Source organism: Pongo pygmaeus, chromosome 2 (assembly GCF_028885625.2).
Source record: "Pongo pygmaeus isolate AG05252 chromosome 2, NHGRI_mPonPyg2-v2.0_pri, whole genome shotgun sequence".
Classification (NCBI taxonomy): Eukaryota; Metazoa; Chordata; class Mammalia; order Primates; family Hominidae; genus Pongo; species Pongo pygmaeus.
In genome coordinates this window covers 61882572-61900975 of record NC_085930.1, presented here as the reverse complement: position 1 = coordinate 61900975, position 18404 = coordinate 61882572, and the positions used below count along the sequence as shown (strand labels likewise).

Below are 18404 nucleotides of genomic sequence, written 5' to 3'. Positions count from 1 at the left end.
ACTAAAGTTCTTTTTGTTTGTTTCAAATTTTCATTAATGTATATAGTGCAAAATACCGTATTAAAGAGGGGAATGTGGAGGACTGAAAGCTGACAGTTTGGACTTTTCTTTTTGTACTTAAGTCATGTCTTCAATAATGAAAATTGCTGTTAAAAGGATGTATGGGATTTAGATACTTTTGCAAAGCTATAGAAAATTCACTTTGTAATCTATTATAATAATGCCCTTGAGTTCTGTGTTCAGTCTGAACAGGTTTTTTGGTGGTGGTGGTGGTTTTGTTTTTTGGAGACGGAGTCTCACTCTGTCACCCAGGCTGAAGTGCAGTGACGTGATCTTGGCTCACTGCAATCTCCACCTCCCAGGTTCAAGCAATTCTCTTGCCTCAGCCTCCTGAGTAGCTGGGATTAGAGGCACCCGCCACCACCCCCCGCTAATTTTTTGTATTTGTATTTTTATTTTTATTTTATTATTATTTTTTTTGAGACGGAGTCTCTCTCTGTCGCCCAGGCTGGAGTGCAGTGGCGCGATCTCGGCTCACTGCAAGCTCTGCCTCCCGGGTTCGCGCCATTCTCCTGCCTCAGCCTCCTGAGTAGCTGGGACTTACAGGCATCTGCCACCGCGCCCGGCTAATTTTTTTTTTGTATTTTTAGTAGAGATGGGGTTTCACCGTGTTAGCCAGGATGTTCTCGATCTCCTGACCTCGTGATCCGCCCGCTTCGGCCTCCCAAAGTGCTGGGATTACAGGCATGAGCCACTGCGCCCGGCCTATTTTTTGTATTTTTAGTAGAGACTGGGTTTCATCATGTTGGTCGGGCTGGTCTCGAACTCCTGACCTCAGGTGATACACCTGCCCCCCCCCCAGAGTGCTAGTGTTACAGGCGCGAGCCACCGTGTCCGGCCGATTCTGAACAGTTTTAATACCATTGCTGTTTTAGTGTTTTGTGTTTTCCTGGGCTTTTTTTTTTTTTTTTTTTTTTTTTTTTGAGACACAGTCTCGCTCTATTGCCCAGGCTAGAGCGCAATGGTGCAATCTCAGCTCACTGCAACCTCCACCCCCCACCCCCACACCCCGTTCAAGTAATTCTCCTGCTTCAGCCTCCCAAATAGCTGGGATTACAGGTGTCCGCCACCACACCCAGCTAATTTTTGTTATTTTTAGTAGAGATGGGGTTTCACCGTGTTGGTTAGGCCGGTCTCCAACTGTTGCCCTCAGGTGAGCCACTGTGCCCCACCTTTTCCTGGGTTTCATAAGGATCTGAAGTGGTGGATTCCTTGTTTTTGCTAGTATCTCATTTAGAGTTGAGATGGACCTTAAAACTCATCTGTTTTAACTCACTTTTTAATAGATGAGTTAAACTTAATTTACTTAAGGATGTACAATTAGAGCCTGGAACTTCAACCATTATTCACTCCCCATGCCCTGTTTCCCCCCACTTCGAAATTAAATGCAGTTAGCGTCATATACTTTTTCCATTTAGTTCGTTTTCCCCCTCCATACTGCTGTGTGATTCTTGACTTTGGGTATGAGTTTTCATCCTTCATGCAGGGTTCTGTCAGTTCATGGTATAGTGATTCAGTGTTAAAATGGTGGTGTCTCAGCTGTGCTGTGCACATTCCAACCTTGTCAAATTAATAGTCCCAAGCAAGCTGAAAAAGAGGTAATAACATACTCATTTCTTTATGAATATAAGCTTATAATATTTTTTCATGTGCTATTTTTACTGAGCAAATTGTATGTCTCACATGTTAACACAATAAATATCTTGACAATTTTATTTTCTACCATATGTATGAAACAGCATAAGGAAAGACTTGTTTTTGAAGGCATCACTGTTAGGTTGGGGGAAAGACTTATTTTTGAAGGCATCAGTGTTAAATGAGGTTTGGGGGCTGGTGTGCACATGGAGTTATTTCCCCCCAAATTCTGGGCCTCATGTAGGAGACCTAAAACATAGCAAATGGGATATGTTGTTATGGCTCTTTAGGTCAGCTTAGTTCTCGTTAATAATACTTTTCCTGTGTTAATCACAGCTTTGTGTGTTGGGAAGGGAAAAAGTAAAGTGGGTTGGTTAAAATTTAGAACTCGTTTGCTTCATGGACCCATTCCTTGTGCTGAATTTGTAGTACTTTAGTTGCCTTTTGAGACCTTTTGAAACAACATAATTAAGGACCTATTCACAGGAGACCTCAAAGCGTTCCTTTATAAGATAAAATTTATTTGCATTGACCTGGATGACTGGAAAGCAAATGCAACATGAAAATGTGTATTTTACAGAGAAATCCGGCTAACTAAAAGGAGTCACGCTGGACGTGGTGGTTTATGCCTGTAATCCCAGCACTTTGGGAAGCCAAGACGGGTGGATCATGAGGTCAGGAGTTCGAGACCAGCCTGGCCGACATGGGGAAACCCTGTCTCCACTGAAAATACAAAAATTAGCCAGGTGTGGTGTCACACGCCTTGATTCTCAGCTACTCAGGAGGCTGAGGCAGGAGAATACCTCAAACCGGGAGGCAGAGGTTGCAGTGAGCCAAGATTGGCGCCATTGCACTCCATTCTGGGGAACAGACAGACTCCGTCTCAAAAAAAAAAAAGTACAATGAACCCCTATGTGTTATCGATCTAGATTTAACAATAGTTTGAAAGTAAGTTATAGACGTGACACTTCACTTTATCATGCATCTTGTAAGATGTTCTCATTACCACAATACCATTATCATACTTAATGTATCTAAACATTATTCCCTAGTATCTGATACCTAATACTGTATTCAAATAGCATAATTGTGTCTAAGAAGTGTTATGTAGCTACTTTTTCCAAACCAGGATCCAGTCAGCGTTTATGAGTTGCATTAGGTTAATGTGTTTCTTTTTCTTATTTTGAGAAGGAGTCTCGCTCTGGAGCTCAGTGGCATGATCTTGTCCTACTGCAACGTCCACCTCCTGGGTTCAAGCAGTTCTCGTGCCTCAGCCTGGGGGATAGCGCGAGACTGCCTCCAAAAAAAAAAAAAAAAAGATGAGGTCTTGCTATGTTGCCTGGGCTGCTCTCAAACTACTTGGCCTGAAGTGATCCTCCTGCCTTGGCCTCCTAAAGTGCAGGAATTATACGCAAGAGCCACTGTGTCCAGCCTAGTAATTCTTTAGTGGCATGCATAACTCTGTGTTTAATTTTCTTCACTTAAAATTAGCTGGGCGTGGTGGCGGGCACCTGTAGTCCCAGCTACTGGGGAGGCTGAGGCAGGAGAATCGCGTGAACCCAGGAGGTGGAGCTTGCAGTGAGCCGAGGTCCTGCCACTGCACTCCAGCCTGGGCCACAGAGCGAGACTCCGTCTCAAAAAATTTTTTTCTTCACTTGATGAAAATATTTTTTCTAATTTGTTTTTTTGAATCAAGATCCAAATCCTCTCTATACATGTGTTTCGTAATGTCTCTTAAGTGTCTAAGTCTCTTAACAGTTACCTGTCTTTATTGAAGAAAACCTGAGGTTGATCCTATGACCTATATTTGGCTGATTGTATCATTGTGATATTGTTTCACATGATTTTTAACCCCTGTGGTTTTTGTAAAATGGTAGATTCAGAAGGTTGATTTTACATATATATAAACATATATATATAGAGGTTCTGTTTTTTTTTTCTTTCTTTTTTGAGACAGAGTCTTGCCCTGTTGCCCAGGTTGGAGTGCAGTGGCGCTATCTCAGCTCATTACAACCTCTGATTCCCAAGTGATTCTCCTGCCTCAGCCTCCCAAGTAGCTGGGATTATAGGTGCCTTGCCACCATGGCAGCCTGGTTTTTTTTTTTCCTTTGCATTGGAATCTCACTCTGTCGCCAAGGCTGGAGTGCTGTGGGAGTGTGATCTTGGCTCACTGCAACTTCCACCTTGCGGGTTCAAGCAATATACCTGGCTAACTTTTGTATTTTTAGTAGAGATGGGGTTTCCCCATGTTGGCCAGGCTGGTCTCGAACCCCGGACTTCAAATGATCCGCCTGCTTTGGCCTCCCAGAGTGCTGGGATTACAGGCGTGAGCCACTGCACCTGACCTCTTTTTCTTTCTTTTAGACAAGAATATATCATAGGAGATGCAGTGTGCTTCCTGTTGCATCATATCAAGAGGTGCAAAATGTCAGGTTTTAGTTTTGGTGATCATAAACATAATCGGTTTGGTGATTTCAGTTTTGTCCATTCATCTTGAAGTTCCCCATTAATCTTGTACTAAGTGGTTTTTACGGTTTGAGAGCCATGGATGATAGATATCCTGGATGACTTCAGTTATGAGGAACAATTAATGGAAGAATTTTAAATCATTTAAAATGCAAGACTCCCAGGAATTAATGTGTGCTCATTCTTTTCTTTTTTCCTTCTGTCTGTCCACCCGTCCGTCCTTCCCTCCCTTCCCTCTCTTTTTTTTTTTGACAGAGTCTCGCCCTATTTCCCAGGCTGGAGTGCAGTGGCACAATCTCTGTTCACTGCAACCTCCGCCTCCCAGGTTCATGCAATCCTGCCTCAGCCCCCCTAGTAGCTGGGATTACAGGTGCCCATCACCAAGCCTGGCTAATTTTTTTTTGGTTTTTTTTTTTTTGAGACGGAATCTCAGTTGCTCAGGGTGGAGTGCAGTGGTGCTATCTCGGCTCACTGCAACCTCCGCCTCCCCGGTTCAAGTGATTCTCCCACCTCAGCCTCCCAAGTAGCTGGGATTAACAGGTGTGCACTACCATGCCCAGCTGATTTTTGTATTTTTAGTAGAGACAGGGTTTCGCCATGTTGGCCAGGCTGGTCTTGAACTCCTGATCTCAGGTGATCCGCCCGCCTTGGCCTCCCAAAGTGCTAGGATTACAGGCATGAGCCACCTTGCCCGGCCCGCCTGTTATATATATATATTTTTCAAGGCAGAGTCTTGTTCTGTTGGACAGGCTGATCTCAAACTCCTGGGCTCAAGTCCTCCTGCCTTGGCCTCCCAAAGTGCTGGGTAGAATGCTATCTCAGATCATCATGGTGGTAGTTTCTGGTTGTTTGGCTGCTAGTGTTTGGGGGGTTAGAAAATTTACATCTTTGGGAGGGTACTATTCTGTCTGGCTTCTGGTCCCCAAAGTTTCACATCCATTTCACATACAAAATGCATGTATTCTATTCCAAATTACCCAAAGTATCAGCCCATTGATACTTTTGTAAAATCTTTGATAATTGGGGTGGGGGGTGTGGAGTAAAATCTCATCTACATCTCATCAGTTCCACCTGAGGATATCCTCAGGCTCAAGCCTTTTCTTACGTTTTGTCCTTTTTCTCACAGTCCAAGCTGGCAGTGTTTCTGCTGGTATAAAATTCTCAAGAACCTTGTGAGTCTCCTTTGTGTGTCGTGGGAATTCATTCCATTAGACAAACAGGAGGCTCCTCCACAGACAGAGGGGATAATCTCATCTCTATTTCTGGTTTCTGCTGAGATGGTTGTGTCAGTTGCCTAGTCTCTTCAAAGAGCCTTCGGTATGAATGAATATTCTGATCTTTTGATTCTTCTGAGGCACTAGAAAAAGGTCGTACAACTGCACCCTTGGCTTTTTCTCCAGAGCACACATTCCTTGCAGTGAATCCCCTAATTTTAGCATCTTTTGCTATGTAGAAGACTGAGAATTTCCCAAATCAAGTACTGGTTCCTTTTGGCTTAATAGTTCTTCCCTCAATCTCTCTTTTTTTTTTTTTGCATTTTATATAAGCAGTAGGAAGAAACCAGAAAACCTCCCCAGCTAAATATCCAAGTTCGTTGTTTACAAGTTCTGCTTTCCTTATAACTGTAGGACACAATTCAGCTAAGTTTCTCCCACTATTTGAGGACCCCCTTTCCTCCCATTTCCAGTAGCATGCTCCTCACTTCCTTCTGAGCCCTCACTATGAGGATTTTTTTCCCCCTCGAGATGGAGTCTTGCTGTGTCACCCAGGCTGAGAGTGCAATGGCGCAATCTCGGCTCACCGCCACCCCCGCCTCCCGGGTTCAAGCAATTCTCCTGCCTCAGCCTCCCGAGTAGCTGGGATTACAGGCATCCGTTACCACACCCGGCTAATTTTTGTATTTTTAGTAGAGACTGGGTTTCACCATGTTGGCCAGGCTGGTCTCAAACTCCTGACCTCAGGATCTGCCTGTCTTGCCTTCCCAAAGTGCTGGCATAGGTGTGACCACTGCGCCTGGACCCCAGCAGGATTTTTAATGTCCATATTTCTACTAACAGTCTTTATGATGATTTACATATTCTTTAACACTATATGTTCTATTACATTTTTCCTTTTTTTAGATAGGGTCTCTCTTGCCCAGACTGGAGTGCAGTGGTGCAATCACGGGTCACTGCAGCCTTGACCTCCTGTGCTCAAGTAACTTCCCAGTTCAGCCTCCCGAGGAGTTGGGACCACAGGCAAGCCACCATGCCTGGCTAACTTTTAAATTTTTGTAGAGATGGGGTCTCCCTATGTCGCCCAGGCTGGTCTTCAACTCCTGGGGTCAAGCCATCCTCCCACCTCGGCCACCTAAAGTGCTGGGATTACAGGTGTGAGCCGCTGTGCACTTCTTCTATTGTGCTTTTCATTTCCTTCAAAGTCCTCACTAGCAGAGTTGCTAACCCATACTTCTACTAATAATTAAGGCATTCTAGGCTTTTCCTGTCATCTTCAGAATTCTTCAGCTTCTGCCCATTGCCCAATTCCAAAGCCACTTCCACAGTTAGGTATTTGTTAGAGAAGCATCCCACTTGGAGGTACCAAAATCTGTATTTCATATTGTTGCTTTAACAACCTACCACAGACTTTGTGGTTTAGAACAATACCAGTTCTTTATAGTTCTGAAAGTCAGAAATACGTCTTATGGGACTAAAAGTGTCAGCAGGGCTATTTTCCTTCTGGAGCTCTAGGGAAGAATCTTTATCCTTGCATTTTCCAGCTTCTAGAGGCTTTCTGGATTCTTTGGCTCATGTCCATGTCACTCCAGCATCAACTTCATCACATCTCCTCTGATTCTGAACTTTGGACCCCGTCTTGTGTTTTCTTTTTTTTTTAGACAAAGTTTAGCTCTTGTTGCCCAGGCTGGAATGCAATGGTGCGATCTCGCCTCACTGCAACCTCCACCTCCCAGGTTCAAGCGATTCTCCTGCCTCTGCCTCCCGAGTAGCTGGGATTACAGGTGCATGCCACTGCACCCAGCTGATTTTTGTATTTTTAGTAGGAACAGGGTTTCATCATATTGGTCAGGCTGGTCTCGAACTCCTGATCTCAGGTGATCCATCTGCCTTGGCCTCCCAAAGTGCTGGGATTACAGGTGTCAGCCACCACGCCCGACCTGGCCCCCCTCTTACAAGGTTACTTGGGATTGGCCGGGTGCGGTGGCTCACCTGTAATCCCAGCACTTTAGGAGGGTGAGGGGGGTGATCTTGAGGTTAGGAGTTTGAGACCAGCCTGGCCAACATGGTGAAACCCCGTCTCTACTCAAAATACAAAATTTAGCTGGGCATGGTGGCGGGCACCTGTAATCCCAGCTACTTGGGAGGCTGAGGCAGGAGAATCACTTGAACCCGGGAGGCGGATGTTGCAGTGAGCTGAGATTGCACCATTGCATTCCAGCCCGGGCGACAGTGTGAGACTCCGTCTCAAAAAAAAAAAAAAAAAGAATACTTGTGATACTTGTGGTTGCACTGGGGCTGTCGGATAATCTGGGATAATCTTTCCGTCTCAAATCTTTTTTGTCTGTTTTTTGTTTTGTTTTCTTGAGACAGAGTTTTGCTCTGTTGCCCAGGCTGGAGTGCAGTGGTGCAATCTCGGCTCACTGCAAGCTCTGCCTCCTGGGTTCACGCCATTCTGCCTCAGCCTCCCGAGTAGCTGGGACTACAGGCACCCGCCACCACGGCCAGTTAATTTTTTGTATTTTTAGTAGAGACGTGGTTTCACTGTGTTAGCCAGGATGGTCTCGATCTCCTGACCTCGTGATCCACCCGCCTCGGCCTTCCAAAGTGCTGGAATTACAGGCATGAGTCACAGCGCCAGGTCTCAATTTTTTTTTTTTTTTTTTTTTTTGAGGCAGAGTCTCACACTGTTGCCCAGGCTGGAATGCAGTGGTGTGAACCGACTCACCGGCTCACTGCAACCTCCGACCTCCTGGGTTCAAGCGATTCTCCTGCCTTAGCCTCTTGAGTAGCTGAGATTACAGGCATTCACCGCTGTGTCCAGCTGATTTTTGTATTTTTAGTAGAGATGAGGTTTCACCATGTTGGACAGGCTGGTCTTGAACTAATGACCTCAGGTGATCCACCCGCCTCAGCCTCCCAAAGTGCTGGGATTACAGGCATGAGCCACCGCACCCGGCCCTATCTCAAGCTTCTTAACTGCACCTGCTAAATCTCTTTTGCCATGTAAGGTAACATACTAACAGGTTTCAGAGATTAGGATGTGGACATTTTGGGGGGCTGTTTTCTGCCTGCAATACCTGCTCTCCAGTGAATCCATGTTTAGTGGAGGACAACATTTGAGGCACTTACATGGATGCTAGGGGACATATATGTGAATGTTAGGCAAAAGTCCTGCCTGAAGCCGGAAAATACCTTTTTAATATTAGTTTTTTTCACCCAATTTGATGTATTATTCTATCCCACTTAAAATACATGAACTAATAAAACCAGATTTTTTTCACCTGTGTGGTTGCTGTTCAGGAATATAGGCTCAATGTTGTCTCACATCAGCATCTGTATGTGAGATTTTTTAATTTTTGTAACCCGATGTAAATCATAGCAGCTTTATTGGCCAAATCCAGCCTGCTGGCCAGTTTACAACTGCTGCTTTAGGATTAGTGATGTGATCCAATGACAGATCATAGTTGGGATTGGAATCCCGGATGTTTAAACTGTCTCAAATGGTAAGTAGGCATCAACCAGTCAGATTAGTCAAGTGGCAGGGGGGATAAAGGACAGGGTGCTGCAAGCAAAAGGAGCATCATGAACAAAGGCAAGATCAGTGTGAGCAGAGAAAGGAAGGCCATTTAGCAGACTGGCAAGATAGGTCTGACTCTTATTGGTTGCAACCCTAAAGAATTTTACATAAATCTTCACATAACTAAAGATTTAAGTGGGCTAGAGGCAAGGCCATATTCTCATCCACCCAGCACTAAATCTTGTCTCCTGAGCTCTGAAGTGGCTGACAGTTGGTATTACCTTCTGTCTGACATCCAGCAGGATCTATTTTCTCCAGCATTGCAAGCAGATCTCAAGACTCCATCTGGCTAGGTCAGCTTGGGTCTGAAGCCCACCAGTCACTATGCCTAGGGAGATGGGATGGATGGATTAGCTTAATCTAGCGTTTGATCCATACTTAAAGCTGGGGATGCAGTTCCCTTCCCCACAACCAGAGGGCTCCCCAAATGGAACTGAGATAAGTGGGTAGGGGGAGCAAATGCTAGGACAACATAGGTAACACCTCTTGAATCCTGCTAATATGTGATCTCTGCATCCTAGAGTCAGGGACTTAATGGATAAAGGTGGTATGGACATGTTGAGAAGGCCTCATTTGAGTGAGGAATGACCCTGCTTGTTTCAGATCAGATATTTAAGGTAAAAGTTAAGCTGCTTGAACAAAAGACCCCCAAATGCAGAGGGCTTAACAAGACACGTTTTTATTTTTCTCATTTTGCAGAGCTCAGTTTTCCATAGCTGGGAGGTGGGGAGTCTGGCGTCTTCACAATACTTCCATTTCTGAATTCAGGTTGGCTGATCCCATGGACACGTCTCAGTCAGCAGAGAAAGGAAAAGGGCAACGGATGTATATTTTTGTCATGGCTTCATCTAAGTGATGCACATTCCTTTGACTCGATTCTCATTGGCCATTATAAATCATAAACCAGACAGGTGGGAGGATGGGGTCTGTAGTGGGTGGTCATATGCCCACTTAAAACTTGTCACATTGGAAGTGAGGAGCGCCTCTGCCCGGCCGCCCTGTCTGGGAGGTGAGGAGCTTCTCTGCCTGGCCGCCCCGTCTGGGAAGTGAGGAGCGCCTCTGCCCGGCCGCCCATCGTCTGGGATGTGAGGAGCACCTCTGCCAGCCGCCCCGTCTGGGAAGTGATGAGCGCCTCTGCCTCGCAGCCCTGTCTGGGAGGTGAGGAGTGCCTCTGCCCGGCCGCCCTGTCTGGGAGGTGAGGAGCGCCTCTGCCCGGCCGCCCTGTCTGGGAGGTGTACCCAACAGCTCCAAAGGGACAGCGACCATTGGGAGTGGGCCATGAGGACAATGGCGGTTTTGTTGAAAAGAGAGGGGGGGAAGTGTGGGGAAAGGAAGGAGAGATCAGATTGTTGCTGTGTCTGTGTAGAAAGAGGTGGGCATAGGAGACTCCATTTTGTTCTGACTAGGAGAAATTCTTCTGCCTTGGGATGCTATTGATCTATGGCCTTCCCCCCAGCCCCCTGCTCTCTGAAACATGTGCTTTGTCAACTCAGGGTTAAATGGATTAAGGGTGGTGCAAGATGTGCTTTGTTAAACAGATGCTCGAAGGCAGCATGCTCTTTAAGAGTCATCACCACTCCCTAATCTCAAGTACCCAGGGACACAAACACTGCAGAAGGCCGCAGGGACCTCTGCCTAGGAAAACCAGAGACCTTTGTTCATGTGTTTATCTCCTGACCTTCTCTCCACTATTATCCTATGACCCTGCCATATCCCCCTCTCCGAGAAACACCCAAGAATGATCAATAAATACTTAATAATAAAAAAAAAAAACTTGTCACATTTCAGGTATGAGATTCAGGTGACTATTCTAAGTACTTTTCCTGTCCTGTCTGATCCTGAACCACATGTCAGCTGCTTCTCTCTTTGGCTTGTGCCTCCTGCCTGCGGCTAGGGTGCCCATCACTAGTTAGGTCCCATGGTGGAGGGAGTCCCTGCAGCTAAGGCACCATGCTTGAAAGGGGAAAGCGGCTGTAACAGAATTTGCTGCGGGCCCTCACCTGAATTCCCCACCACAGTTCCTCTCATTGCTGACACCATGCGGGAATAACCATCAAAACGTCTCCTACCAGGGACCTCTCCTGTCTTCCTGGTCCTTGTCTAACGATCTTCTGGTCCCAGCAATGTGCTCAGGACACAGTGACCGCACTTCTCCAACCACCCTCCTCCCCTAAGTGGCACTTTTTGCCTGGAACTTAAAATTTTAAAAGAGGATGACCTCAAGCATCGTCCAGCTCTGAAAGGCCCCGGGATTCCAACAGACCAGCTCAGAAAAACTAGAAATGGCCCTAAGAAGTGACAGGGAAAAGTAAAGGAGTTTACGAAGCCCAGCCAGCTCCAACTCCAGGACGCACACTCCAGCTCCCACTAGAGGAGCTGTCGGGGCCGTAGATCCCTAGTCGCAGAGATGAGGTCGAGTAATTTCCAAAAGGGGACATTTGCTCTCACAGAAGAACCAAGAAGGAAGCCGGTGGGATTAGAGTAGCGGCAATCACTCAGACCGCGCCCAGCGCTGCCTGCTCCCGCAGTACCAATAGTGAACGCAAGACATTTAGTATGCCTGTTTCTAGAGCTAAGACCCGTCGCCCGGGCTGTGTCCGAAAACCGCCAGTCCCTCTGAGCCAGTCCCTCTGCGCAAGCCCGATCACACGTCTGCGTGTGATGATGCCGCGTGCCGGCGCTACCGGAAGACCGCCTGCCGGAGCGCGGGAATTTTCTCTCCCAATCTCCGGCCGGATCTCCCTTTCACTTCCGGTCCTCCCTTGCACTTCCGGTCCCTTTCTTTTACGTTTCCCACAAAACATCAGGCTCTGTGGGCAGTTAGAATCTTCAGTTCCTGTGAGCATCGCTTCGTCCGGGCACTTCCGGACGAAGTTCACTTCCTGTCCCTTTCTTTTACGTTTCCGACAAAACAGTGTCTGTGGGCAGTTAGACGCTTCAGTTTCTGTGAGCGTCCGCTTCGTCTGGGCACTTCCGGTACTCCCATTCACTTCCGGTCCCTGTCTTTTACGTTTCCGGCAAAACATCAGTGTCTGTGGGTAGTTAGAATCTTCAGTTCCTGTGAGCGTCGGCTTCGTCTGGGCACTTCCGATACTCCCGTTCACCTCCGGTCCCTTTCTTCTACGTTTCCGACAAAACATCAGTGTCTGTGGGTAGTTAGAATCTTCAGGTCCTGTGAGCGTCGGCGTCTTCTGGGCCTGTGGAGTTTCTTGGACAGGGGCCTCGGGGCTCCAGGACGGCGCCCTTAGCGACACCATGGTGAGTAGGGTGGGCGGCTGAGGGAGCGAGTGGATGGGCGGGCAGGCGGGGGGGCGCCCAGTCCACCTGGGGCGCTCGTTCGGTAGAGGCTCAGGCGTGCAGTGCTGAGAGCTTCAGGTTCCTTGGTGTAACGAGGGGATTCTCTTCCTGCCTCCATTAGCTGTCACAAATTGGAAAACTGGAAACTCGGGAGCCGCGTTACCGTCCTGGACAGTGTCTTAATCCCGATGAAGCTCTTTACGTTAACCTGAGGGAAATTGAAACACGGAGAAGCGCTAGGTCTCCCTCCGAGTTACGGTGCATAGTGTGGGCCGGCTGTTTGTCCCTAAATACCACAGAGAAGATTAAGAGCAGTTGTGACTATATATTTCTGGGATTATTTCATTTATGTCCGTTCTCAGTCTGCTCCATAATATACGAACATCACGAGGGTAGGGTCTTTTCCTTATTGCTTCCTTAATGTCTGACACAAAGTCGTTGCAGATGTTGAATAACTATTGAATAAATGAATGGCGTAGACAGAAAGTGTTCTATGAGGGTGTGCTCTCTGTGGTCTGGCGTCATTTGTTGGTTTCTTCATTTCTTCAAGAAGCATTTATAACGTGTAAATATAAGAATACACGTAGTGCGGGTACAAAGATGATTGGTACCGGCACTACGTAATATTGGCTACTGTATTATTTTCATTAAGTGAAGCCCCTATAAGAAACTATAAGAAATACTGTATTATTTTCATTAAGTGAAGCCCCTATAAGAAACATTGGGCGTCATGGTTAGGTTATAAGAGATATATTGGAAGCCATTGTAGATTGATGAGCAGAAGCTCCCAAGAAAAAGAGAGAAACCAGTGGAATAGAAGTAGCCGTTTCGCGGGAGGCTGAGGCAGGAGAATGGTGTGAACCCGGGAGGCGGAGTTTGCAGTGAGCCGAGATCGCGCCACTGCACTCCAGCCTGGGCGACAGAGCGAGACTCCGTCTCAAAAAAAAAAAAAAAAAGTAGTAGCCGTTTCTGTGAGAAGGTATATCCCAAATTACTGCGGTGTTTGCCTATCTACCAGGCATTTGCCAAGTTTGTTTCTGTGTCAGTTGAAGGGGAGAATCTCAAAAGAGATTTAAATTGAACTCGATTTTGCTGAGTGTCTATAAATTGCATGCCTGGTGTATTTGTCTCATGAAGATATCGTGACAGCTCTGTAAGATGAGGTATGATCTCTATTGTAAAGATGGGGAAACTGAGTGATAGAGAGACTACTTCTCACAGATGGTAAGTGGAAGAACTGGGAATGTAAGTCCCTGACTTAGCCAGGACTCTTTCTACCTAGACTACAACCCAGAAAACTCGTTCTCTGTCAGACACTGTGTTTCAGGGATAATTGAGTTGACATTTAGTGTGACAGTACTTACATAAAACTTTACGAAAGGCAGTCTTCAGACTTATTTTCCCCAAATACCACTGGCAGGGAACAGGCAATTGTGATGCTGGGTGTTAAATGCCACGGTAAGTATAATCCTTGATAGAGGACACCAGCCTAACTGGGAAGAAGGGGTCACAGAATAATGTTCTGGGTGGTCAGGAAACAAGTAAAATTTGAAGGAAGAATAATGCAAGTTAGCCAGATACAAGGCGTTAGGGTCAGTGGAGGAGTAAAGATTTTAAGTAGAGGGAGGAGCAGACTTGGTCACAGGATTTGGACATCTTTTGATTTTTGTTTATTGTTGTTCATATAGTACTTCAAGTGGTTTGCTTGTGATTGTATTCTTGTAAAACTTTTCAATAAAAAGTAAATGGCAAGAAAAAAAAATATTTTAAACATGGGCATTTTTCTTCTCTTTTCTCTCTTTCCAGGCCCGAAATGCAGAAAAGGCCATGTAAGTATCAACTTGTTTTTGGCTGTAAATTTTTTGTAACTTAATAACCACCATGTAACTCTTTGTGTATTTCCTCTTTTTGGTATCTGAGCCTTTTGAGAAGTTGTTTCTTTCTTTACATATGTTAAAAATAGCATTCCTGTTTTTGCCCATTTGTTTTCTCCATTTATGTGTTTTCTCACAGTTTCCAGAACTTAAACACTGGATGAACATTTGTTCACCTGTGGTTGGTGTAGGGGTTGTGAGAGTGACAGCCAGGGAACACCATGATGTTAGTCTTTTAACACCTGGATGTATTGCTTATCACAGTGGTCTGATAAGTAGAGTTTCCCACAGTCCTTATGTGTAGTGTAAGTAAAATAGATTCTTGGGTATTCAGGAATACAAATTGCCTCATAATCCCTACTCTTGAGAACATGGAAGTCCCTAACTACTCTGTGATTTCTTAATTACTATATATATATATGAATGACATTAAATATGGTCATAAGCAGATCTACCCCATCCAGGAACATGGGTAATGAGAAGTCGGTATGAGCAGGATCTAATGGAGTCTTTTATATCCCTGGTAGGACGGCCTTAGCAAGATTTCGCCAGGCTCAGCTGGAAGAGGGAAAAGTGAAGGTTGGTGTAAATCTTCCTCATGAATTGTAAAGTGTCAAGAATAAATGCAGGCTGGGCGCAGTGGCTCATGCCTGTAATCCCGATACTTTGGGAGGCTGAGGTGGGTGGATCACTTGAGTCTAGGAGTTTGAGACCAGTCTGGGCAACATGGCAAAATCCCTTCTTTACAAAAAATACAAAGATTAGCCTAGCCAGGCATGGTGGCACCTGCCTGTAGTCCCAGCTACTGGGGAGGCTGAGGCAGGAGAATCGCTTGAATGCAGGAGTCTTACATTGCAGGGAGCCATGATCATGCCACTGCACTCCAGCCTGGGTGACACAGTGAGAACCTGTCAGAAAAAAAAAAAAAAAAAAAAAGCAGGGTGCAGTGGCTCACGCCTGTAATCCCAGCACTTTGAGAGGCTGAGGGGGGTGGATCACTTGAGGTCAGGAGTTTGAGGCCAGCCTGATTAACATGGTGAAACCCCGTCTCTACTAAAAATACAAAAATTAGCTGGGCATGGTGGCAGGCACCTGTAATCCCAGCTACTTGAGGCTGAGGCGGAAGAATCACTTGAGCCCTGGAGACGGAGGTTGCAGTGCACCGAGAGCGCGCCGCTGCACTCCAGGTCAGCAGACTTCAAACTTCAAAATTTCTATTTCTTATCTGTACCTGCTGACGCTCTTGAGAGTCTGTACACTTGAATTCCAATACCTCCCCACAGCTGAGGCAGGGTGATGGATCTGGCTGCTTGTTTTTCCGTTTCTTTTGTATTATAATGACTGGGCCCGGCCCTCTTTTTTTTTTTGAGATGGACGCTCTGTCACTCAGGCTGGAGTGCAGTGGCGTGATCTGGCTCACTGCAACCTCCAACTCCCTGATTCAAGCAATTCCCCTGCCTCAGCCTCCTGAGTAGCTGGAATTACAGGCACATATCACCACACCCAGCTAATTTTTTTATATTTTTAGTAGAGACAGGGTTTCCCCATGTTGGCCAGACTGGTCTCAAACTCCAGGCCTCAAGCAATCTGCCTGCCTTGACCTCCCAAAGTGGGAATTACAGGGATGAACCGCCGTGCCCGGCCTGATGACTGGGTCCTTTATTACTCCAGCTCTAATATTGAATAGGGACTGGAGTATGATGTGGAGAACAGCTGTAAGCTGAAACCGGTAAATTATTTCATTTCTTAGAGACTCACCCAAATTAGAGATAATATATACCATTCTTTGGATTTTTTTTTAATTTTATATACACACATGTATATGAATACACCCATATTTATGTATGTTTGTTTTAAACACTGATAGACATTGTTTCTTAAGGTACTATAAATATGCCATGAAATAGCTATAACCTAGTTTGGCTGTCTCTCTATTGCAGGACAGTTAAGTTCTTTCCAATACTAAATACAATGCAATCAATGTTTTTCCTAAGGAGAGATTGTAGAATGAGGTTTAAGGCTTGATGCAGATCATCTGGAATGAAAACTTCAAATATTTTTAGGCCATTAGATTTAGGCTTAAGGCCTGAATCAGTTGTGAATGTTGTATGAAACTTTTAAATAGTATAATGGAAATGTGTTTTTTTTTTCTCCTTAGGAACGAAGACCCTTTCTGGCCTCAGAATGTACTGAGCTGCCTAAAGCTGAGAAGTGGAGACGACAGGTATGTTCTGGGTAAATCTGATTTCAGTAGAAGTAACAAGTCTCTCATTTCTTCTTATTATCTAAATGACTGCTAGACCAAAAGTCTAAGTATTTTTGAATACTAATTTTGAATTATAGTTTTTCTGTGCTTTCTAACATATTCAAAAATCATTAAAATGTATTACTTTTTTTTTTAATAGATCATTGGAGAGATCTCTAAAAAAGTGGCTCAGATTCAGAATGGTAAGCAAACTTGTTCCTTTAAAGTGCTTGATTCTCAAATCCACAGTTAGACTTGAGGACTTCAATACTCCTTTCACAATAATCAATAGAGCAAGTAGATAGTAAATCAGTAAGGACATAGAAGAGCCAATCAATACGATCAGTCAGTTTGATGTAGTTGAAAGTTGTAGAATACTCTACCTCACAACACTGTACCTAACAAAAAAGAATACGTCTTTTTTTTTTTTTTTTTTTTTTTTTTTTGAGACAGAGTCTCACTCTGTCACCCAGGCTGGAGTGCAGTGGCGCGATCTCGGCTCACTGCAAGCTCAGCCTTCCGGGTTCACGCCATTCTCCTGCCTCAGCCTCCCGAATAGCTGAGACTACAGGTGCCCACCACCATGCCCGGCTAATTTTTCTGTACTTTTAGTAGAGACAGGGTTTCACCGTGTTAGCCAGGATGGTCTTGATCTCCTGACCTTGCGGTTTGTCCGCCTCAGCCTCCCAAAGTTCTGGGATTACAGGTATGAGCCACTATGCCTGGCCTAATACATGGTCTTTTTTAAGAGCACATGGAACATTCACCAAAATAAAACATATTCTGGGCTGCAGAACAAATGTTAGCAAATTTAAAATATTTGAGGCCGGGCGCAGTAGCTCACGCCTGTAATCCCAGCACTTTGGGAGGCTGAGGAGGGAGGATCCCCTAAGGTTTGGAGTTTGAGACCAGCCTGACCAACATGGAGAAACCCCATCTCTAATGAAAATACAAAATTAGCTGGGTGTGGTGGCTCATGCTTGTAATCCCAGCTATTTGGGAGGCTGAGGCAGGAGAATCGCTTGAACCTGACGGGCGGAGGTTACAGTGAGCCGAGATCACGCTATTGCATTGCAGCTTCAGCAACAAGAGTGAAACTCCATCTCAAAAAAAAAAAAATTGAAATTACACAGAGTATTTTCTCTGATTATAACAACAGATTCATATCTGAAAAATTCCTAAATATTTGGAAATTAAACAATGTACTTGTAAATAATTCATGTGTCTGAGAGGAAACAGCAAAGAAATTAGAAGATATTTTGAATTTAATTAGAGTGAAAACATAATGTCAAAATTTAGGGGATGAAAAAATTTATGGGATATAATGCTTAGATAAAAATGTATAGCACTGGCCTGGTGTGGTGGCTCACACCTGTAATCCCAGCACTTTGGGAGGCCGAGGCGGGTGGATCATGGGGTTAGGAGATAAGAGACTATCCTGGCCAACATGGTGAAACCCTGTCTCTACTAAAAATACAAAAGTTAGCTGGGTGTGGTGGTGTGTGCCTGTAATCCCAGCTACTCAGGTGGCTAAAGCAGGAGAATCGCTTGAACCCAGGAGGTGGAGGTTGTAGTGAGCCAAGATCGCGCCACTGCACTCCAGGACTCCATCTCAAAACAAACAAACAAAAAATACATATGTGGCACTGAAATAATAGAAAATTATGAAAGTTTTCAAATCAGTGATCTAAGCTTCTACCCTATGAAATTAGAAAAGAAGAGCAAATTAAACCCAAAGCAAGCAGAAGGAAGGAAATAGTAAAGATAAGAAATCAATAGCATTGAAAACAAGATGAATAGAGAAAACAGACCAACAGCTGGTTCTTTGAAAAGATCAATAAAATTGATAAACTTCTAGTAGACTGACCGAGAAAAAAATATACACAAATTAAGAATATTGGGAATATTACTATAGAATCTACATACATTAAAAGGATAATAAGGAAATATTACAGACAATGTTATACCCATAAATTTGACAACTTAGATGAAATAGGTTAATTCCTTACAAGACACAAACTGCCAAAGCTCAC

General features: G+C 44.9%; 1 protein-coding gene across 1 annotated transcript in view; it reads left to right on the top strand.

Moving 5' to 3' along the window:
- Nucleotides 1-8051: 8051 nt before the first annotated feature.
- The window catches only part of ISY1 (ISY1 splicing factor homolog), a 35548-nt gene continuing 25195 nt past the window's right edge, over nt 8052-18404 (top strand). Inside the window, exons 1-5 of the mRNA XM_054482152.2 lie at nt 8052-12213; nt 14059-14081; nt 14654-14705; nt 16285-16350; nt 16532-16574. Coding sequence (XP_054338127.1) covers nt 12211-12213; nt 14059-14081; nt 14654-14705; nt 16285-16350; nt 16532-16574 — 187 coding nt within the window. The 5' untranslated portion in view covers nt 8052-12210. The remainder of the gene's footprint in view (nt 12214-14058; nt 14082-14653; nt 14706-16284; nt 16351-16531; nt 16575-18404) is intronic.